This window comes from Gossypium hirsutum, chromosome A01 (assembly GCF_007990345.1).
Source record: "Gossypium hirsutum isolate 1008001.06 chromosome A01, Gossypium_hirsutum_v2.1, whole genome shotgun sequence".
Taxonomy (NCBI): domain Eukaryota; kingdom Viridiplantae; phylum Streptophyta; class Magnoliopsida; order Malvales; family Malvaceae; genus Gossypium; species Gossypium hirsutum.
The window spans coordinates 50,756,462-50,780,500 of record NC_053424.1 but is presented as its reverse complement, the minus strand read 5'-3'; the positions used below and the strand labels follow the sequence as shown (position 1 = coordinate 50,780,500).

The 24,039-nt window shown below is 32.6% G+C and overlaps 1 protein-coding gene across 5 annotated transcripts; it reads left to right on the top strand.

The window, feature by feature from the left end:
• Positions 1–14,161: 14,161 nt before the first annotated feature.
• On the top strand, positions 14,162–21,041 carry LOC107939153 (uncharacterized). Of its 5 annotated transcripts, XM_041080111.1 has the most exons (16): positions 14,162–14,382; positions 14,590–14,659; positions 14,880–14,981; positions 15,132–15,185; positions 15,317–15,512; positions 15,595–15,854; positions 16,853–17,006; positions 17,294–17,403; positions 17,490–17,577; positions 17,676–18,011; positions 18,089–18,163; positions 18,255–18,817; positions 19,090–19,198; positions 19,303–19,482; positions 20,078–20,257; positions 20,653–21,041. In XM_041080111.1, the coding sequence occupies exons 4-15, from the start codon at positions 15,178–15,180 to the stop codon at positions 20,252–20,254; spliced, it is 2,256 nt and encodes a 751-aa protein (XP_040936045.1). In that variant the 5' UTR covers positions 14,162–14,382; positions 14,590–14,659; positions 14,880–14,981; positions 15,132–15,177; the 3' UTR covers positions 20,255–20,257; positions 20,653–21,041. The 5 variants fall into 5 exon arrangements, with proteins under 5 accessions (XP_040936045.1, XP_016727923.1, XP_016727925.1 ...); XM_016872434.2 differs by lacking the exon at positions 20,653–21,041 and having other exon boundaries at positions 20,078–20,552; XM_016872436.2 differs by lacking the exon at positions 20,653–21,041 and having other exon boundaries at positions 14,163–14,382; positions 15,301–15,512; positions 20,078–20,552.
• The last annotated feature ends 2,998 nt before the right edge of the window (positions 21,042–24,039 follow it).

Sequence of the window (24,039 nt, the reverse complement as noted above, 5' to 3'; positions counted from 1 at the left end):
TATATATTTACATATGATGGTGTTTCGGTTATGGAGTACATGATGGATGCGTATTGAGTTATAATATGTAATGCATTAGTTAGTAAAAGGTATGCCATTTGTGTGTGGTATTGAGTATATAATTGGCCTCAACATAGACATGCATAATCGGCCACATGAATGAGTACATAGGTTGATGTGTTGTTTGGCCATAGGTAAGCATATTGAAGGCTTTATCTTGACTTAGAAAATTCGGCTAAGGAGAGTATTAACTAATGTGTTGAGTTTGATTCATGATTCCGTACATATGTGACTTTAATGTCTAATGAATATATGTGGGCCAAGTACCTTGAGTTCCTCTTTTCGATGCTCAAATGATTAAATCAGTTTATTTGTTAAATTAAGCTCAAGAGCAAAGGGGAACTAAATCCGATAAAGGGAAGGAAAAAGTGGTCGAATAGCCATCGGAATCGTTCGACAACATCCGAGGTAAGTTTTCGAGTAATTGGACTTAAATTATGATTCGATTAGATTATGTCTTAAGTAAATCAAAATCATGCTCTTATATGTGGCTATTGAGCCGAAATTGTAAATGTGATAAGTGTCTTGTGTTTGAGCTTTGGTAATGAAAATGAAATATGAATGTGTCATGATTTATTGATATATGTGCATGGTTACTCGAATGATATCCGGGCTAAGTCCCGAAGGCTTTTGTGCTAAGCGACTACATCCGGACTAAGATCCGAAGGCATTTGTGCTAGCGACTATATCCGGGCTAAGTCCCGAAGGCATTTATGCTAGTGACCATATCCGGGTTAAGACCCGAAGGCCTTGTGCGAGTGGTTATATCCGGCTAAACCCCGAAGATACTTGATTTGGGAACGAGCGATCTTGCTGTAAAAATTTAAATTAATACGCTCGTAAAATCCCAGCGACGAGGTATGTTTCGTGTGTGCTTTGAATTAGTTGATCCCTTACAAATCTGTATTCGCTCAGTCGATAAATGAGCTACCGGCCTTTAGCTAAGTTGATCTTTTGTGTATGAACATAAGGGTTGGTAATGTGAAGTAAGTATGATATTGAAAATTTGTGCATATGAAATTATCCGTTTAGCTATATGAATGCTATACTTTTGTTGTGCTGGAATCCCTTGCTCAAAACTTACTAAGCATAAATTGCTTACTCCGTTTCTTTGTTTCTCTGTTTTATAGATTTTGGCTCGTCAGCTATCGAACTCGGGATTTTTGGAAGTCGAAGTCTCCTACACTATCAAAGCCCCCTTTTGGTACAATTTTGGTTGAACTTTGAAATGGCATGTATAGGACTACCCTTTTGTTGTTGGTCATGTACCCTTCGATTTTGTGTAAATTTGGATAGCCATGCGAAAATGGCTTAAATATACTTTGATCATAGCATTATAATCGTTTTGTATGTTGTCCGTCGAGAGGTATGGAAATGTTGGTAACAGTTAGCCATGGGAAGGGTTATTCTTGATCACTTTTGGAATATGTATGACAAACTCTAGTTGATCCATGGAGGATCATGAAATAGGTAAAGTTTACCTTAAAAAACAGATGCTGGCAGCAGCAGTGATGTGGATGTGAAAAATCACTAAAAATAGTAGGAATGGAATTAAATAGTGAATAAATTATGTAAACGAACCTTGATGGATCTATTTTCATAAGAAAGTAACGAAACGATCATATGGACAGTATGTTAAGAGATATTCAGGTTCTCGTGAGACAGGGCCTGAACGGTTTTTGGATTCCCTATTCCGACTTTGGAAATTCATTATAAATTAACCAGAGATAATTAGAAGTCATGCCATATATGCATAGATTCCTTTTTGAGTCTAGTTTCTATAGAAACAAACGGCATCAGTATTGAAGCCCTGTACAGGGAGATATCCAAGTCATAATGCGCAAAGGTCAGTATAGTCAATCCCTGTAACATGGGAGACTTTGACTAATAAACTGTACTAATTGGCCTGACCAAAAATTCTAGAAAAAATTTGTAGATGCATATATGAGTCTAGTTTCAGGGAAAAATCACGAAGCTGATTTTCGAGTTGTGAAACTCAAGATATGATTTTTTAAGGTGACAGTGACGCAGTTAGCCAGCTTGCTTGGAAAATTTAAAATGGATTGTGCAAAGAAGTGATTTAAGTCTGCAAACCCCTCGTGTCCGACTCCGGCGATGGACTCGGGTATGGGGTGTTACAAGATGGGTATGGAATGATTTATATTCAATTACCCGAGTAAACTGGCATTCAGCATTTTTTGCGAACTCTCATGTTATACTCTTTGTGTGGTGTGTCGGTTAGATTAACTCTTATGAGCATTGGTGTGTTGGAAGGATTGGCTCGTGTGAGCATCTAGTGTGTTTTGGAGGGATTAGATGTGTCAGCATCTGGTGTGTTTGGCTCTTATCCGTAAGTCATTTTTTGAATGGAGAATCTCTGTAAGGTAATCTATATAATGAATTTGAAAGATTTGTTTTTTATTGAATATTGATCTGAACATAAATGAATTCAACAGTTGAGACTGTGGATGATGCTTAGGTTTATGCTAAGCTTAAGGATACATTATATCATGTTTAATATTAATGATATACATTGAAATGGTAAATGACAAAAATGAGAATATGCTTATGTTCATGATAAGGTAGTATGATTCAAAAGGTGTATTTTCTTATAAAATTGTTTATCGTGTGATTGACCCCAAATGAGTTGTATACATAAATGCACTAACTAGTGTATTGATGATGGTGATTAGGCTTATGTCAAGCTTGAGATTATAATTGATGTTTATGCTTATGTCTGGTATTATACAAATGAAACGGGTAAGAAAAGGTAATGAAATGGTAAGTTCATTATTGAAATGTGATATGAAGAAAAAAGGATTGATGAATTGAAAGATGTACGTATATATGAGAAATTACATATGTTATGGATGAACTTACCTATGTTGTGAATAAATATACTAATTAGTGAATTGATGTTGTTTTTTAAGTTTATGCTTAGTAAATGGAATGGAAAGTAAGTAAAGGAAGTAATTCATAGTTTTATGAAAAGGGTAATGATGGTGTATATTGTTTTATAAGATCCTATTAAGTTAGGAATGAAAAATATATATATATGATGTTGATAGACTTACTCATTTATGAGTTGATAGTCATGTAGTTGATAAATCTTGAGGCATTGGCATAGGTTTATATTTAATCTACAAAGTTCATTGTTGAAATGGAATGTTATGTTTAAAGTTTATACAAGCTTACTAAGCATTCATTGCTTACGTAGTTTTTTTTCCCTTGCTTTAAAGATTATCAGAAGCTCGATCAGGTTGGAAGCTCGTCGGAGATCTATCAAACTATCCATTGATAATATCGGTAGATTTTGATGTTTTTGGTCATGGTTATAATGGCATGTATAGGCGGACTTATGTTTAAGGTTTAGTTAATGTTTATGACTTGTAATGTTGTTTTGAAGTGCGGAATTAATGGTATTTTCATACCTTTATCGTTAGCATGTTTGTGGTACTTTGATGCTAAATGGTTGATGTTTATTTAGTTAGATTGATGTAAGGTTTTATGACCAAACTTGGTATGTGATGAAGAGGTTTCATTTAGGTCATTTTGAGGTAAGTTTTGGTATGGAAATAGATTAAATATAAATTCCAAATGAATGATCAATTATGCATATGTTTTGGGTGAATTTGATGAATTGTGTTTAAGGTGCTTTAATGGCATATTGAAAGTGGTCTTATTATGCATCTTTTGGTATGTTTTGGTGTTTTGTTCATAGATTCTTTTGGCTTGAAGGTTCAAGGTTGATTTGGGTGAAAGGAATGGTTTGAAATTAGCCTATTTTTTTTGTCCACACGGCCTAAGACACAAGCGTGTGTCTTAGTGGTGTGTGACACACGGCCACGCGACACGGCTGTGTGTCCCATGTAGGTTTTTTAAAGGTTGCATTTCGAGAGTTACAGTCTGGCACACGTGTGTGTGGCTTGGCCTTGTGACCCAAGTCAGTGAGTTACACGGGCTAGGACATAGTCGTGTGTCCCTATTTTGAATGTTACACAGTTTGAGACACGGACGTGTCTCAGCAGTGTGAGCCACACGGCCATGTGACCCCTGCAGTATAAATTTCTTTTAACTTTTTCTTAAACTTTCTAAATGTTTCCAATTTAGTCCCAAGCCGTTTCTATTGTATTTTTTTAAGGGGCTCGAGGGCTCAATTAATGGACGTTATGAATGTATTTGAATGAAATCAGAATATGTATTGCATTAATGTATGAATTGAATGGTTTATTATTTCATTTGTTCATTAATGCTCCGTAACCTTGTTCTGGCGATAGATACAGGTTAGGGGTGTTACAAACTCTATTCAAATCGGTAGTCTTACAAACTCCGAAGGAAGATGTTTTCCTCCAATCCCCGTGTTGCCCTTTGCTAATGGCTCCTCAAGGAGGCCGCCAAGAGATAACCTTATCACGGTTTTGCTGGCTAAAAATGAAGGGAAGTATGGGGTGCTAGGCGTGGAAAGAATGAAGAAAATGAGAGAATAAAAAAATGAATGGAAGAGTAATGAATAAAGGAATGATGGATGATTTTAGGGATTTAAGGGATGAATGAAATGGTGAGAGAAGCGTGGTATTTATACTTGAGGTTTACCAAAAATGGCATCAAAGATCCCTAGGTTCTCTCCTATTAATGGCCGACCATAACAAGTGGAAATGAGGGTGAGTTGGATGCTTGATTTAAGCATGGAATCATGCTAAATTTAGCCATGGAGTGGACAATTTCTTAAGCAATATTTATGTGCTAATTTTTAATGGTTTTCAAAGTGTAGGGACCTCCAAATAATTGTCCCAAAGTTGATTTTTGGGCAGCCACAAGCTTGTGTCGAATCTAGGCTTGACTCCCTCTTCTTGGACAGTTTCATGACCCAGGTAATAACCAGACATGTCTACCATGTATCATCACTTAAACTCGGCCAAATTAACATCCTTATAACCCAATTTCACATGGTTTTGTCGTCCAAGTAGGGTGGATTTGTTCATGTACATGCAGGAATTGTACTCAACTCCATATTATATCACCTCATGGTCCCACTACATTGTAACACCCTTCACCGGTCACCGTCGCCAAATTAAGGTTACAGGATGCTACAACATGTTAACAATTCATAACAAGTAACATCAAGCCATAATATTAATAAAAGTTTAACTAAAATAAAATAAATAAGCAAAATTCAATCATAGCATACATTTACGAGGCTTAAAACGAGCTTTAGGAACCTCAAAACAATTCATTTCAAAACCTAAACTTTCCCAACAAGTTACCCCAATTGATATTGTATTTAATTGACATAAGAACACTTTAAACATTCAGAAACATATCAATTCAAACAACATAAACCTTCTAACCAATATGCCATTCAAAGGCACCTCAAATCAAAACAAAACAATTTAAGACTAAAGGTAAACTTTCATGCCACAAATATATAACATTACCTCACACCTAGCAGAATTGTACACATTTCTACCCATTTTAAACATACCAAAGTTTTTCTCCAAACATTAACAATGCAAAAAGATTGTAAGTTGACCAAAATACAAGTGAACACATAACATTACCATGTCATTCACATTTTAATCTTACAAGTAACCACACTTATGATAGGCCACAGCATATATACATACCAAATCTCAAACCATTTGCATCTCAAACCTATTACATGCCATATAAACCAAATAAACATCCCAAAACTATCAAATTCAACTGGATAGTGTGACTCAAAGGTTGATCCGGTCTCCCGTTCCACAAAATGATAACACAGGTAAACTTATCAAGCTTAGTAAGTTCGACAGATAAAAGCGGTAAATCTTACTGAACTAAACATGATAATTTAAACTATTAAAACTTCATGGTCAATATGTCTTGTCAAACACAATTCATATCTAGTGAGTTTATATACTTCGAGTACAAGCTTCATTTAATAATTTTATAAGAAGTTTATCATATTCAAAACAAGTTACTACCAAGAATTCATGAATAATACATGACCATCCAAAAATTCAATACAATTCTTTAATACAAGAATTACTACCCAAAAAACATTATATAGATATGAGTACACAGGTAAACCAACCGGAACATGCCAAACACTCGTAAGAGCTAGTCCAATCGAAAACACCAATTGGCACCAAGTGCCCTACCCATAGGCTATACATTTGCCCCCATAACACTTCAGTATCAAGATAGTATAACACGATGGTTCGCAACAAATTCTGAACATTAGTATACTGAGGAAATAACTGTAAATCATGTAACATCCTCCTCTCCACCAATCTCGTATAACACGTAATATAATCCATTTGCATTACCAACTGTACTTTATCCAACATTCATCCAGCTCAAGAATAACATTTTAAATCATATTTCCTCAACAATTTTATATCACCATTATAGTAATTTAACACCCACTAATACAATAATAATTCATTAGGCATTATATATATAAAATTTTAAACTGAACAAACTTCCCCAGGCTAAATTGCAGTAGTTGCAGAAGCTCAAGGACTATTCCGCTACTTTTCCTTTTCCCCGTATATCAATAGAATTTTGGTCTAAAATATAATTTATTTCATTTATTAGCTTAAATTCATATATTAATCAAATTTAAAATTTGTAACCTTCTATTTACAAAAATTACACAATTACCCCTAACTTTTACACTTTATGCGATTTAGTCTCTTAACCCGAAAATCATCAAATCAACCACTTTTGAAACTCACTATACCAGCCAAATTTTTAATGCTTCTAAACGGTCCCCAAAATACCACTATTTCAGAATTATACCATGAGATTTTAACATTTTAAAAATTTAATTTTTAACTAAAAACTAACAAAAAATCACTCTACAAAACAATCCAAAATCATAACTAAAGCTTCAAACTCATCATTAACATCAAGAACAATCAATATTCATCAATGGAAACAATCAAAATTTTTAACAGTTTCAAAAACAAAGCTATGGGTTAGTTGGACCTGATTGTAACGATCTCAAAAACATAAAATTCATTAAAAACTAGACTTAAAACTTACTCATGCAAGGAAATATGCTAGCCGAACCTCGAAGATTTTCTCCTATGGTGTTTTTGGCCAAAATCATATAAAAGTGAAGAAGATGATATTTTCTTTAATTTGTTTTAACTTAACTTCAATTTAATTACAAAATTGCCATATAGCATATTTTACTCAATATTAATTTCAATTACCCTCCACTAACCATTGAGATGGTTTAATTACCTATCAAACCCTCGTCATTTAATAAAATAATCAATTGACCCTAAAACATCAATAGTTTTTAACTTTTGCACTTTCTACAATTTAATCCTTTTTCTTTAATTAGTTATATAAATGTCAAAATTTCTTAACCAAATTTTAATACGACCCTAATGACCTCGTAACTATTATAAAAATAATATTTACAAGACTACACATCAGAATTTTTGGTCCCGAAACCACTCTTTTGACACCACTAAAAAATGGGTTATTATAACTTTCCCCCTTAGGAAATTTTGTCCGCGAAATTGTCATCTGAGAATAAGTTCTAATATTGAAACTCATCGATATCTCAGTTTCCTAGGTAGCGTCCTCAGTACCGTGCTGATGCCACAGAAATTTTACTAATAGTACCCATTTATTTCAAAGTTTTTTAACTTCCCATTACGAAAACAAAGTAATGAATGAAATTTGAACACCAAGTAGGATAGCAAGAAAGAGAGGTGAGTCATGAAGACTTCTTAAATACCAAGTCTTTCTCAACAATCCAATCCTAGCATGTTCATTCCTATTACCAGATCACTTCGTTTTTTTTCTAATGAGGAGGCATTAAGCTTATTCATGCTTGCAGTATCTTATTTATTATACGAAAGCAAAATACTAACTAAGGAATAAAAATAAACTTCTAAAAATAAATACCAATGATAAGAAATTTCCCCCTTTTTTATTTGTGTCATCCTCTACATCTTTTTCCTTTTCCCTTCTTTGTAGCCCTTGATCCTTCAATCTCCTCTTGCCATGTCTCGAAAATATGATATGGGAACTCAGGAACAAAAGTGTTAGATATATTTTTAAGAGTATTTCTATGGAATCATCTCTAAATTTTACATATCTCCAATAAGCTTGTTGTTGGTTATGCATGAATTTCCACATATCCATCATAGTAAAAAATTCTGACTTTTTCATAGTATTTAAGGAAGTAGGAATAGTCATCTCAGGATTAAAACTTGACTCCACTGGTTCAACAACATTTGCTTCCATCCTCGATTCAAGGTTGTTTGGTTTCTCTTCAGTTTTTGCTTCTTCTGTCTCATTAATTGAGTTAGCTTTCGATTCAGGTTTGGTTGATAACCCTTCTGATTCTAGTTCGTTTGGCTCATTTGGTTTAACTTGGTTTAATAATCCAACATCCTCCACTAACCTCTCAAGGTCATGCCTTGTTATGCAACCTTGAACATAAAGGTCTTTCAGGTTTGCCTTCTATCTTACTTGGGTCCTCAAACAAAGCAAAGTAATAAATGATGGAAAGTAGGCACTTCCTGCCTTTTTCCTAGCATAATCTTGAATCTTTTTGAAAATAATTCTCCCAACATTGATAGACCTTTCTGTCATAATTGCATACAACAAAAGAAACCACTCCATCGAGATGGTGGAACTATGTGAGATAGGCATGAAGTTATATCGAATAAAATAGAACCATACCTTAGTCACTAGATTTAAATATTCTCTTCAGCAAGAATGACTACCATACTTTCTTATAATCCATTAGGATCCCAGATTTGTAACCACATTAAGAATATGTTGAAGAAAATCCCAATTGATATTCGTCATCATGGCAGAGTACTCGTCTTCTTCAACATCAGGTAAGTTAAACAAATCATTAATGGATTTAGAAGTAAAGGGGTACCTTCTTCTGACGAACAAAAACTTCATTAGCATCTAGCATGGTCAAGTTGGCATAGAACTCTCACACCAAATCTTTATCAGCCATTGAACGTGCATCACAGAATTGCTACCAATTTAAAGCATTAATTGTCTTTCAAATTGAAAATGGCATAACCATCTTGTCATTGCTCTCCAAATTGAAACCTTTTTCTGGCATCATGGGTTGATTCTTGAAGATAAAACAAATCTTTCCCTTGCTTCGTTGTCTTGGATCACAATCAGATTTTCAGCAGAAGTCTTAGAAGATCTAGTTATTTTGCAAGACATGGTATTTTTCCCAAAAAATAGGCAAATTTTTGGAAAAATGAAGGAAAAAATGGCAGCAAAATTAGGGTTTTTGGGACCCTATGGACGACACTTAGTGGGTACATTTCTCCTCTTCACTATTTTGGGCCTCAAGCCTAAACTGTAATTATTTTGTTGTGCTAAAAAACTAAACTGAACTAGAAAAATAAATTGATTAGTACTTGGGCCAAATTGACCATTTTATTAAATATAAACAAATTAAAATTAAACTTTTGGATTACTTAGAAATTTCCTTCTTGAAAAATTACATCAAATTAATATCCCAGGAAAGGTTGCAACGGTCACAAATGGTCCTGCTTAAGTTCCAATCTCCTTAGATAGACTTAATTTAATGTATTAATTCAAGAAAATAATTTCTAAGTATGCCACTTATTAAAAATAAGAACATAACAATTAAGGGTCTATTAAATTGAACAAGGTTTCAACTTACTCAACTTCACCATCCCAATAGTGTTTGATACGTTGACCATTAACTTTAAACGTACCTCACTTGTTGTTTTGCAATTCTATCGCTTTACATAGGTAAACTTTATAGATGGTATAAGGTCCTTTCTATCAAGATTTGAGCTTTCTCGAAAATAACCTTAGCCTATAATTAAATAACAATACTTTATGTCCTTATCTGAATTCATGATATTGTATATGGTTGTCATGTCATCTCATAGTCTTTTATTTATACATCTTGGCATTCTCGTACGAAAATAACCTCAACTCCTCTAACTTATCAAGCTACAACATCCTACCCTTACCGGCTTGCTTAAGATCTAAATTTAATTGCTTTAAATCCCAATGAGCTTTATTCTCCAACTCAAGCGACAAATGACATGTCTTTCCAAAGACTAACCAATAAAGAGTCATTCCTAATGGTGTTTTAAAAGCAATTCGATAGGCCCATAGAACATCAGCTAGCCTTCAAGACTAATATTTTCTATTAGGTTGCTCCACCTTCTCAAAGATTCCTCTTATCTCAAGGTTCATCCATTCAACTTGCCCATTTGACTATGGATGAAAAGCAGTGACAATCTTGTGTTTCTCGTCGTACTTGTCAAGCAACCACTTAAGTCATTTGTTTACGAAGTGAGATCTTCATCGCTAATTATAGCTCTTGGAGTCTCAAACAGTGTAAACACATATTTATGTAGGAATCGCATAACTACCTAAGCATCATTCGTTGGGTATGCTTTGACTTCAACCCATTTGGATACGTAGTCAATTGCTACTAAGATATACCTGTTACCATAAGAAAAAAGAAATAGACCTAGAAAGTTGATGCCCCATACATCAAATAACTCTACCTCTAAAATTTTTGTGAAGGGCATTTCGTTCCTACTTGATATGTTTTCGATTCTCTGACATCTGCCACAATTCTTCACGTATGCATATGCGTCCTTGAACACTGTAGGCCAAAAGAATCTAGCTTGTGAGATCTTCGTTGCAGTGCAAGAACCACCAAAGTGTCCCCCACTCGGAGATGAATGGTAATGGTAAAGAATCTTGTCAATTTCAATTCCGGCTACACACTTCCTAATTATGTTATCTGCAAGGCCTCGAAAATGGGTCTAGTAGTTTCGGGTAAGTTTACCGGGTTTTGAGTGAAAATTGGAAATTAATTGGGTTAATTAGCAATTTATATTCTTAATTAGTTAGCTTAATTTCATCTAAAAATCGGTAAATAATAATTCAGAAAATAAAATATTTTTAGAAAAATTAATTTTATGGTTTTAAATAATTTTTGGGTAAAAATAAATATTTTGGGTTAAATTGGATTTTAAAAATAAGTTAAAATAGGGGTTTAATTGGGTGATTTAAAATATTAATTAGATGTGACTAATTTGAAAAATAAGGGAAATATGTAAGAGGTTTTATAGCAAATAAACCATATTTTTTGAATTTTGGAGGGAAAGGAGCAATTTGTAGAATAAGGGAAATGGGGGAGTGGCCTAATGGCAAATTCCCCAAATTTTGAAAATCAGGTGGGGTTTTTTCACTCATTTTTCACTCAAATTGAGAGTTTTTTCTCTTTTTTTTTTTTGCTTGTTTTCATAAACCAAATATCAAAGAATAGATCTAAACCTTTTCTTTTCCAAAATTCTCTCTAAAATCCTTGAAATATTTTCAAAATTGGGCAAAATGTCATCTGAATTTCTTCAAGCATTTTGAGTCAAACATCCAAATCAATGATTTGAGTTCAACTGAAGTAATTATCATCTCTAAACTTGTTCTTAAGTTGGTTTCAATCATTATTTCTTGAACTTGATTATATATCTGTTATTTTGTCTTCCTTTTACTTGTTTATGTCCAAGTTGAGATAATTGGCGTTTTAAAGTAAGAGAATATAAAAGATAACAGACTGTTTTAGGTACCTAAGATAAATTTCATGGAAGAAACTGAATGTCTATACGAGGACAAAATTTGCAATCATTCTATGCATATTGACTCTAAAAATGAAAATAATATTTCATCAATTAGTAAAGGTTTTAATAGTTTAATACATATTACTTCTATATATTTTCATAAGTTATATAGTAAAGTAAATAAAATAGAATAACAAATAAATAATTTACGAGAAGTAACTGAATTAGATTTGAACAATGAATTTTAAGACATTATCTGAAGTTGATAATAAATTAGAATATTGGAAGAATAAATATACTAAGACATCTGATAAAAATGAAAGAATAGAATATCTAAAACCTATAGAACAACTTTATGAAAAACAAGAAAATCTATTTGCATTATTTAATTATCATTATATGTTAAACTATGATTCTACGGATAGTAGTAGTAGTTCTAATAATTCTAATAATTCTAATAATTCTAATAATTCTATAAACTTAGAAGATATAAATGTTACTAGTTATAAATTTGATGAAGTAAATACTTCAATAGATGAAGATGAAAAAATAGATATACTAGAACCAATGGAGACTGATCAAACATATCAAGATCCTAATGGAAAAAAGAAGTTAGATTTGGATATTCTAAAAGATGATTATTTAAGATCCTTTAATAAAAAATATGAACAAGTTGAAAATACAATTAGAATTTTTGGTAATCAAACTGAAAATTTAGGAGAGTTGTCTACCCAACCTATTCCATATAGGATAGACAATCTAAATCAAAGAAATGTTGCTTAAGGATGAATATATTTAGATCTTACAAATATTTCTATGGCAGACTATGAAAAAAACCGTAGATGATTGGGCACAATCTATGACTATAGTTGTTAACAACAATACTTGGTCAAAAGAAATTTTTTTAAATTATTTTGTTGGAACATTTCAAGGAGACCTTTTGCAATTCCTAAAAAGATGGGAAGAATCTAAAAAAGGAAAATATCAAAAATGGCAATTAATCAATCAAATTCAAACTCCAAAAGATGTATTAAAAAGATTAACTTATATTCTAAAAACATAATTTTGTGGCTATATTGATAAAAAAAGATCAAGATAGTCTATCTAGTTATGCTTTGTCAAAAATTAAATTATGTGATAATAGATATTTAGAAGATTTTTCTAAAAAATTTCTTCATGAATATCAAAAACTAAAAAAATGAAAATATAAAATTTTGGAAAAAAAAACAACATTTCCATAAATTCCACCACCATGGGATGAGATATGTATAAAAAAGTACGATTCTTATTTAGAAAAATAGAGTAAAATATCTGGTGTGGATTCAGAAACTATAGACTCTATAGGAAATAGAATTAATTTTGCGAAGGAAAGTAAAGCTTCTAAACAAGTTAAGCATAAATTAAGTAATAAACATTGTACAAAATTTCTAGAAAATGAATGGAAATTTGGATGTAAATGAGTACGTCCTATTACTTATAGAAAACATAAAAAGAAAAATAGGAGATATAAGCTAGTTAGATGAAAGCCACAAAATAAGATAAAAAAAATTCTGGTAAGAAGAAAAAATTCTTTAGAAGAAAAACTTATAAAAATTCTAAAAAAAATGTAAATGTTTTATATGTGATGAAGAATGTCCTATAGCACCAAGTTGTCCTAATAAAGGAAAAAGTGCAAGAAAAATAATTAAGACAATTGAAGAACAAGATTTAGAAATATGTTATGAAGAGGAAATAAATCCTGACGAAATATTATATGAATTAATATCAGAAACAGATTCTGATACAGAGGATAAAGAATATATATATTTATGTTCAATATAGGAAGTAGTTCTAATAATCAGTTAGAAGAAATTTCTAAGAATGAACATAAATATATATTTTTCATCATCTGTATCAGAATATGTTTCTGATATTAATTCATATATATGGTGCGAGAAAGAGGGAGAGAGATGGGTCTAGGGAAAAGGGAGAGGACGAGTGTAGGGTAGGGATTTTCAGTTTATTTAATATTAATATAATATTTTAATTTATTATTATATTTTTTAAAATATTTATTTTATATATTTTTAAATTTTATAATTTATATATTATGATTTCTTGTCAATAATATATTTTTTATTTTTATATATTTTTAAATTTATTATTATATTTTTTAAAAATATTTATGTATTTTTATATATTTCTTTAAAATTTTTAGAATTAGGATCAAATTGAGATAATTGTAAATTTCGAAGGTTAATTTTTTAAAATTATGATTAAATTGATATAATATGTAAAAGTTGAGAGTTAAATTTATTATTATATCAATTTTTTTAATTGTTATATTAAGTTGCTGCTTGTGATTTTTAGAAAAGTGACTAAAATAATCAAATTATTTAATATGAATACTTAAATTATAAACCTTTTATTTTAAGTGCCTAAAATAAAAAATTTTGATATTGGGTTAATTACATAGTTTACGCTTTAAAAAATACAATGTTGTAGGATTGGATAAAGTTGAGAGGTAAATTACATCTCAACTAATCCCAAAAAGAAATTAAAAACAAAACTTGGGCGCTTGCTTCCGTACGACGGCGTTTTAGGTCCCCTAATTTTCAGATAAAGACCGTTCGGTGTAGTTTGACAAGTAAACTCGATTCAACAACGCTCAAAGCCCAATTCTTTTGTATTTGATACCATAGAGTTTTGTTCCCGGAATCCCGCGTGATAAAAATGTTGAATTTCCCAGGTAATTCTTTCTTTTTTTTGGGTCTTAGATTCTGCTAATTAGTTTGTTTTTTAAAGTTAATCAGTTCTTGGATTTGATTTTTATTTTCAGTCTTTCTTATCAATTTAATTGAAAACCCTAATTTCATCAATTCATGAACGATTCCCGCTCTATCAATCTTTGAAGTTTTGAAAATTATGATATATGTACTTTTTTGTTCTTTATCAGAGCTGTGGATATGAAAGAAAAGAAAACAATCTCTCCACTTAGGCGCATTTTAGTGAATTGTACGGCACAGGTTTGTCCATGAAGTCCCAATTTGTTCTACTGATTTAGTATCATTACATCTAGTTGCGGGATTTTCTTTTTTTGTTTGCAGTACGCTTTAAGTTCATGAATGAGTAATTTTAGGTTGAAAATGAACAAAAATATGATTGCAGAAAGATATTACCTTGAACCTGCTGTTAAATTCTGCTTGTGGTCAGCTCATTGTTTCGATTACAATTGTGTCTTTTCAGGTGAATGAATACGGCGCCTGTGTTGCAGCAAAAGTTCCTGAAGTTGAACGTGATATGTGTTTGAAAGAATTTCTTGCACTAAAGACTTGCATGCAGAATACGGTATCCATATTTTAGGATTGTTTAGGAACATATTTTTATATTAAAAAAGAAATACACCGTATTTGATAATTGGGTTGCAAAGATCTTATCTTTTTCGTTCTTGAAAAACTGTGCTAAGATTAATGTTTTCAACTTTCTTTTGATTTATAGCTCCGGGGAAAGGTGTAATATTTGGAGCTTTGGGTTTGCAGTTTGTATGATAAGGTAAACCCAATGAACTTTTCTGTTTATTCTTTGATGCTAGTTTTTAAGTTATGATACATTCTTTCTTTTGTACTGATACTATCTTTTGTGCTTTATTGGTGTTATTATTCACCAGCAATTTGAATTTTCAGGCTAAAAATACAAGATAACCTTAGAAAGATGGCCTGGAAAGCTTCAAGTTCGCAAGCTAGTGTTGGTGGTCTGGGATCTGGTGCTCTATCACATGTTTTCATACAATATCCCCCTCTCCATTGCAACAATCCTGGATCAAGAGGTTTCTATTATGATGATGGAAATAAATTACTCATCTCTCCTACATCTGACCAGGTTTAATAGTTCTGAACTTAAATAGCATTGTAGAAGCATTTTAGATATTGCAGTTCCATATTTTACATTCTTTTCTGCACAGATCTTTTCGTGGAAAACTGCTCCATTTTCTCCTCTTGCTGCCCCTATCACTGATTCGATAACTGAAGGGCCTATCTGTTCTGTCCGGTTTTCTCTAGATGAAAAGATTATAGCAGTCCAACGGTCCAATATTTCTATACAATTTTGGCATAGAGAAACAGAGGAAACTTTCACTCACAGGTGCAAATCCGAGTCAGAGAGTATACTGGGGTTCTTCTGGACAGATTGTCCATCATGTGATATTGTAATTGTGAAGACCAGGTAGGGAGAAGTTTCTTGTCTGTCTTACTTGTACAGTGGATAATGATTTTGTCATTGTGTATATCTCAAACTGATGTTTTACATATGAATTTAGCTTCTACTGAGATATGATTTTCCTGGAAAGGAATAAAATTTTGTATAATAGCAATGTTACTTTGAAGCTGAATTCTCACTTCACTTTAACTTGGATATCTAATGTACAAAGTTTCCATGGTTATACTGGTTACTAGAAGTTTTTTTTACTTGCTAACTATTTGGTAATTACTTTGTTTTTTTTACTTCTCTAAAAGAGGAGCATGACAACTTATAGTTTAGAATCTCTGTCCAAATCCAACCCAACCCTTATTACTCAAACTATGCTTCAGTGTGAAATTTGGAGTTACACTTAGCATGCATAAAAAGGATGTTAAATTCACCTATTCGACATCCTTCTATCCTACCCTAATTATTTATAGCAATGACACTCTTTCAGGCAATGCAACTAGGTAAAGAAGTTTTAGAACTTCTGTATTAGTCATGGCTCTGTGCATTTTCTTTTGCGATTTTTCTATGAAACTCTGCTGTCTTTTCTGCATGGCCAAAGACAGAAGTAATGAATATGAAAACAGAAAGGAAAATGATTATCAATTTTGGGAAGTATTTGTTGTTAGAAATTTTATCTGCCTGTGTGAAGGAGAACAAAGTATGAAAGCTATTTTTGAGGAGATGCTTCTCTAGCATGGATCCTGATTAACCACTGATTTCCTATTCCAAAATCAATTCTCTTGCATTTTATACTTGTAAATTTCATTTAGGAACTTAAATGGATTTTGCATCTTACATAATCAAGTCAACCTTCAAGATCTGCAATCGTCATTGTCCATGTTATTGAAAATAATCATCCTTCTTTTAGCTTTATGCGTTATGTTGTTATACTTATTTCTATTTTTCCTTTTCATGTTTCTACTTGCACCAAAGATTTAATGTACTCTATTTACTGAAATGAAATTTAATTGCAGTGGGTTGGACTTGTTTGCTTATGATTCTACCTCGAAGTCACTTATCTTGGTTGAGACAAAGAAATTGGCTGTTAGTTGGTATGTCTACACACATGAGAGCAGATTGATTCTCCTTGCTTCAGGAATGCAGTGCAAGACGTTCCATGGATTTCAGGTATGGTTATGAGCTTCACTAGCTCTATTTCTAGAATCCTCCTAGATTTAGTCTCTACATTGGCTAGGCTATGTGCCCTATGCACGAAATAAACTTTGAAATTGGTCTTGGTGGTAAATGTGAGAAAATGGAAAACTGAAGTTATTCAACTACTTAAGTGCACATGAATACGTAGCATCAAAGTGCACAACTCCCTTCTGATACCTTTAATGAACAGTACAGATAGATTATGATCCTTTTTGTTCCCAGTTCCATTGATTTGACATGTTTCTATCTCTTATCTTCAGCTTTCATCTGCTGGGATTATTCGATTACCAAAGTTTGAAATGGTAATGGCTAAACCTGAAGCTAACAGTAAGCCTGTCCTTGCTTCTGAAGATGTCTATATTGTCACTGTGTATGTTTCTTTTACTGTTTTTGCTTGTATACTAAATTGATTGATAAATGATTTATATATTAATATTTGCTTTTACACTATGACAGTTATGGGAGAATTTACTGCTTGCAAGTTGATAGAGTTGCAATGGTACTGCATTCATATCGGTTTTACCGTGATGCTATTATCCAACAGGTAAGGGTTACTCAAAACTGCCTCTAGTTAGTTTCAGGTACAGGCTCTATTCAATTGGTTTTGAGTTGGAATTGTAACCATATTCATTCCATTTGCAGGGTTCATTACCAATTTACTCGAGCAAGGTTGCTGTGAGTGTGGTTGATAATGTACTACTTGTGCACCAAGTAGATGCAAAAGTTGTTATACTCTATGACATATTTGCAGATTCTCGAGCTCCCATATCTGCCCCACTTCCTGTACTATTGAGGGGTTTTCAAAGGTCCGATATTTCTAATTCTCGACCTAGCACCAAGGAAAGTGAAAGTTCAGAGGCCTCTGATTCAAATGATAATGAAGCAATTATTTATGGAGCTGACTGGACCTTTTTGGTTCCTGACCTTATATGTGATGTAGCTAATAAGCTTTTATGGAAGATCCACTTAGACTTGGAGGTAAGTCCTGTTGGTCATACTTTGTTATCTTTTTATAGTTAATTCTCGTAATTACTGCCCCCTTTCTCTCTTTGCAGGCAATTTCTGCTAGTTCCTCTGAAGTTCCATTGGTATTGGAATTCTTGCAAAGACGAAAGTTGGAAGCCAACAAGGTCAATTCTCAGCTATCTTCTTTCTCTTTCCACAATAAAGGGTGATATAATCATTAACCAGTTTTAGCATATATTGTTCCTGCTATTTCAGGCGAAACAACTATGTTTGGCAATTACGCAAACAATGATTCTAGAACGCAGACCTATCACCGTGGTTGCCAAGGCAATGGATGTATTAGTCACCTCGTATTCACTCTCTCTTAAAACTGGCAGTTATTTCAAGGGAATAAAGACTGAGAGGATCCCCTCAAGTGTGCCAAATGTGAGTGGCCCAGGGCAAGCCACAGATGTATTCACCAGCAGAACCGATGGAAAATCTGTCCAACATGAACCTGCTACCAGAGTCAACAGTGTATCTTTTAGTAGACCTTCAACTTATTCGTCTTCAGAGACGGAGGATAATTGCAGCTTTGAACCATCGAAAATCAGCTCAAATGATACTCAGTTTGTTGGTGGCAAAGTGGATGCAAGTGCTGAAAGTTCTACCACTGATAATCCATTAAATGCTAGTGTTTCTGAGCAGCAGAAGTCTCAGCTCACTTCACCTGCAATTTCACCCGATGAGATGTACAGATCTGTCTTTGCTCCTATTGAGGAAGAGATGACTGTGGAGCCTTCTTATCTGGTTGCCATCATTCTTGAGTTTTTTCGATGGTATGGTAATGATTTGAAGTGGTTTACAACTCTTGTGCATGGCAATTCTAAAGGATTCTTAGAATGTGATTGAAACTTCTAAAGAACTACTTTAATCATATCTGGATATATAAACAAAGCTTCCTGTTGTGGATAAACTGTTGTTTAATCATGTTTGCTTAGCCATTTATATGGTAAATAGAAACGTAGGTTATCCAATAAACCATTTCTTGGTTACTGAGGAAGTAGTTTGTACTTTGCTCCATGAAATCTTATTCATTTCCTTTCTGCAGTGCCAACTTAGAAAGGGTCAAAGTGCATCCAAGCCTATATGTGTTAACTATTCAACTATTGGCCCGCAGTGAGCAATATGCAGAACTTAGTTTGTTCATCATAAACAAGGTTTAACAAATCTCTTTACCTCCACAATAAGTGTGCCTTGAATTAGAATGAAAAGTTATTGACTGGATTGGCATTTTTTAAGAGTTTAAATTCTCGTGTTACAGGTTATTGAGCCCTCAAAAGAAGTTGCTCTACAGCTGCTAGAATCAGGTCGTCAAAGTTTGCAAATTAGGAAGCTGGGTTTGGATATGCTAAGACAGCTTTCTTTGAATCATGATTATGTGTTGTTATTAGTGCAAGATGGATATTATCTTGAAGCTTTACGTTATGCACGGAAGCATAAGGTAATCCTTTATTTGATAACTGCATCAAATAATATTTCTTCATTAACCTGTATGTATATGTAAAATGCCAGTTCTACGAATTAGAACTGTATGCATAATTTTCTTCATTGACACATGGTTAGTAAAGTTTTCTTGAGATCTGTTGGGTTTTCCTGTAATGGAGAAGCAACCTTGTCACATTTCACCAACATGTTGGTAAATTTGCATCTCAGATTACCCTTTCTGTAACTATGCATATTTCTGAAGATTAGGTTGTTACCTAATTCTTTACTTGTTTAAAGTTGCCAGCAAGATATCGGTATTTGATGGCATTTCCTTGTTGCTCCTGTTTGTCATTTATCCCAAAATACACATGTCCGACACACATCCGGATCTGGGTACAGGGATGACTCTCTAAGGATCCTCCAAATACGTGAAAATCATAGAAAGATCTGAGCATACCTGTATCGAACACATTCCCACCCACATCCAACACTCATACCTGTGTTTGAGTACCATAGGGCATTTCTCCAAATGCTTGATGATCTTGTCTAACTCTAAGCTTGGTTTGATAAAGTTTGAAAGATTTGTGACACAAATATTTTTAATTGTTCAGGTCACTACTATCCGGCCATCATTATTTCTTGAAGCAGCATTTACCTCCAATGACTCGCAACATCTAGCAGCGGTTTTGAGATTCTTTTCAGATTTCATTCCTGGCTTCCGAAGCACCTCGGATTTCTTTACGTACTACAACGTTCTCAATGAGATGAGCTCTTCAGTAACTGCTTAAGAGGTAATAAGGAGGAAGAAAACTGTGTAATTGCCAGTCATTATTATAGGTATATGTGATTTGCTGTTGAAGTTTTGATCACTTTCTAAATAATACAATGCCAGCTATCCCAATCATATGAAATGTAGAACATAAAAAAAATTGAACAGTTGGGATTAGATTCCTAGCGAGGGCAGAAGAAATATCATACTTTTCTTCATTTACACTTGTGAAGAACTGATCATTTATGTCTTAATATTCGAACAAATATTTCACTTTGTAATTTTCATACGTTATTAGCATTTCGTTTCTTTTTTTATATGCACATCTGTATAGCTGCCATATTTACATATGTATATAGAGGATAATATTCACATCTTTATAACTGCTACATATTTCTGTTATTATTATAAATATAGGATCATTATGATGCTTACTACCAATGAAGTAAAAGACTCCACAAGCGGAGTTAGGATGCTACCACTCTGCCATGGGTCCTTTGCTTTCAATTAGCGATGATGGAAGCAGGCAAAGCAAGTTATGGTAGTATGGACTTGGATTCGGATATTAAGGTTTTAGATAATATTTTAATTATCATTTGCAGCGGATTTAGAGAAAAGGTCGATAATAGATTTAGATTTGAATAACTATTTTTTAGATTTATTGAATTTAAATATTTGTAGATAAATTAATTTGTAAGAAAAAATAAAACGTCCATAAGGACGTTGATATGGAATAACTTCCAAAAGGAAGTTACAAAAGTTTTTCAAATAAAAAACTGCCGTGAGGCAGTTTGTATTAAAGAAAAGGAGAGTGGCTTCCTTCCTTGAGAGAAGTAACCGATAAAGAAAACAGGCATTCTGCCACTGTAAACTGGAAGGAAGTTTTACATCTTTTATTTAATGGCACTCGGCTTCGTAAAGAAAATGAAATTTGGTCATTGATAAATATATATATATGTATGTATGTATGGCTATGAATCTTAACGAAAACGGCATTTTGTGATTTATCCATTAATAATAGAATTGTTAGATGGAGATGGATATCAAACAATCCTGTATTTATTATTGTTGTTTAGTTTATTTATGCGGTAATTTATATTGGTATCAAAGCTCTTAAATTTTAATTTCTAGTCTATTAGATGTCATTTTGTTAAAACGTTAAAATCTGTTGGAAACTATATATAACTATAGAAATGTGTACATGACCACAAATTTTGATTTCATATTTATTAGATCCTAAAATTTTTATTTTTTTAAAATCGAGAATGAAATAAGTTTCTTTAATAATGGCAAAATGCTCCTTTTTTTAACTTCCCTGAAGCAACTATATAGTTTCAAAATATTGATTTCTAGTTTTAGGCAATGTTTTTTGAGACGCCTTCGAGGTTTTCAAGTTTTATATTAAAAGAAAAAAAAAAACCTTGAGAAGCACCTTTTTTTTCTTTATATAATTTATATATATATAAATTTCCAACATATAATTGAAAGAAACAGGATGTCAATGATAATTTTTTGTTATTGATTTTGGGAGATCTTGTAACACATAATTTATTTTAAACATTTTTATCATTAAAATTTTATTTAATAGACTATTAAAAGTACAAGACATGTCTTGTAGTTAAAAGGTATACTCAACAAAAAAGAATTGACAATAAAAAGGTTTTTTCTCTTGCGTTGAGGTTTACCTTCATGCATTTAATTATGGCTAAATATGAAAATCTGGAAGAGGAAATTTATATGGAACAATCAATGGGTTTCATTGACAGTGATATCTATTTATGTTATTATCTTCTAGATAGTAGTACATTATTTTTCATCAAGAAATCGTTTAGTATAATGTTATCATAATTGACGAAGGCCACTGTATACATGTTATATCATAATTCAAATAATTAAATTTAATTCAAATAGGTTCAAAGTTTGTACCATTATTCAAAAATTATTTTATACTAATATTTTATATGCTTTATAATTAAATTTTGTATAAAAATATTTGATATATAATTAATCTGATTTAAAATAAAAAGAACTTATTCAAATTTGATTTAATATGAGCCAAACAAATAGCTTAAAGTTTAGAGAGACCTTATTACCATTCATAGAGTAAATAAAATATTTTTTAATTTTTAGAAAAAAATTATATTTTTCATATTTTTAAAATTTATTTTTATTTTTTAATTTTAGAGTTTTTAATTTTCCACCAATTTTTTTATACATTTATTAAAAATACAAATAAAGGCTTTTAACTTTTAAAACATTTTTTTGTGATTGCTTATGTACTTTTAAAGAGTAATGATCAAATTGAAAGAAACTATAAATGATGAAGGTTAAAAAATTTCTAACTACAAAATTGACGAAGGAACCAAGATTAAAAAAAAAGTATGAGGATTCAATTTTTCAAAATTGAAGTATAGGAATTGATGAGAGAACAATAGAATAGGATTGTAAGCTTTCCAAGTTGCAAGTTTGACTTAGGGCTCTAGACTAAATCGAAGGAAACTTGGTGTTGAAATCAACCTGAAAGACACAGACACTTAAGTTAGAATATAAGCAATTTTAACAGCAATGAAATTAGACAAAAATAAGAATGAATGAACACAATCTTGAAGGCTAAATCCTGAGCAGATGATAGACTATGTATGTGTGTCTCGTACACTTTGATGTAAGTAAAAGTCTGAGTTCGAATAGATAAGGAACCGAAAGTTGGTGCCTTGGGTGTACAACTTTGTAGTATGTAGTGTCATTTACAGCAGTGGAATTCGTAGCCCGAGACATTGGTAAATGATATCCTCCATTGGAATTACATGGTTGATGAAAAGTAAACATGGCCACGGGTCGTTCGTCTTTGTGATGGATGACTTGATCACTATGTGATCGTAATTGAGTTTTCATTAAGTAAGGTGTAATTGTTACCATGAGATAAAATAGGATCATATTGGAAGAACGAATATTAACCCAAAGAGATTAAGCATATCCTATGATGGTAACACATTTATGACAAGGTCATTGGACGATCACTAGTCGAGTTGATTTCATAATGGTATGTCGTTGGGGAGAGCTCAGTAACTATACTATAGTGGAATAACTTCATGACTAAATAAGTTTATAATTAATAGGCAAAAAGCTGAAACTTAATAATAAATCATTTGAGCCTCAATTGCATATGTGCAACCAGTCCTTCCACTAGCTTATTGTCGCGAAATTATCGAATGATGTGCAAGTGTACACAGTCGTCAAAGTAGTAAGCATAGAATATTCTCTCCATAATGACTGTTTATGAAAGACAAATATTGTGAAATTTTTCAAATGATAAGTTGGTGGTAGAAATAAGACTATGAATTGAGTTAACTTGTAACACCCCTAACCCGTATCCGTCGCCGGAATAGGGCTATGAGGTATTACCGATCAATCACATCACAAAAGCATACATTTCTCATACATTAAGTATTTCCATATAAACATCAATCAAACATAATCACATTGTCCCTTAAGAGGGCCTACAAGGCCTTAAATATGTTTTAGAGGTGGTTCGGGACTAAACCGATTACATATAAAAACTTTGGGAACTTATAAAATTTTTCATGAAATCAGGGGTCACATGCCTATGTGACCAAGCCGTGTCCTCACACGGCCACCAGACACACCCGTGTCCAGGCCATGTGGAAACAGGGCATACATACTGACTTGGCCACACGGCCGACCACACGCCCGTGTGTCTGGCCCCTGTGCCTATTCAAAATGGTCACACACGCCCACGTGCCAAGGCTGTCTGCCGCACACGACCAGTAGACACGTCTGTGTATT

Coding starts and splice junctions, on each gene's coding strand:
- LOC107939153 (XM_041080111.1), top strand. Junction 15,513..15,594: donor TCTCTCCTACATCTGACCAG/GTTTAATAGTTC, acceptor TTTTCTGCACAG/ATCTTTTCGTGGAAAACTGC. Junction 17,578..17,675: donor GTGATGCTATTATCCAACAG/GTAAGGGTTACT, acceptor TTCCATTTGCAG/GGTTCATTACCAATTTACTC.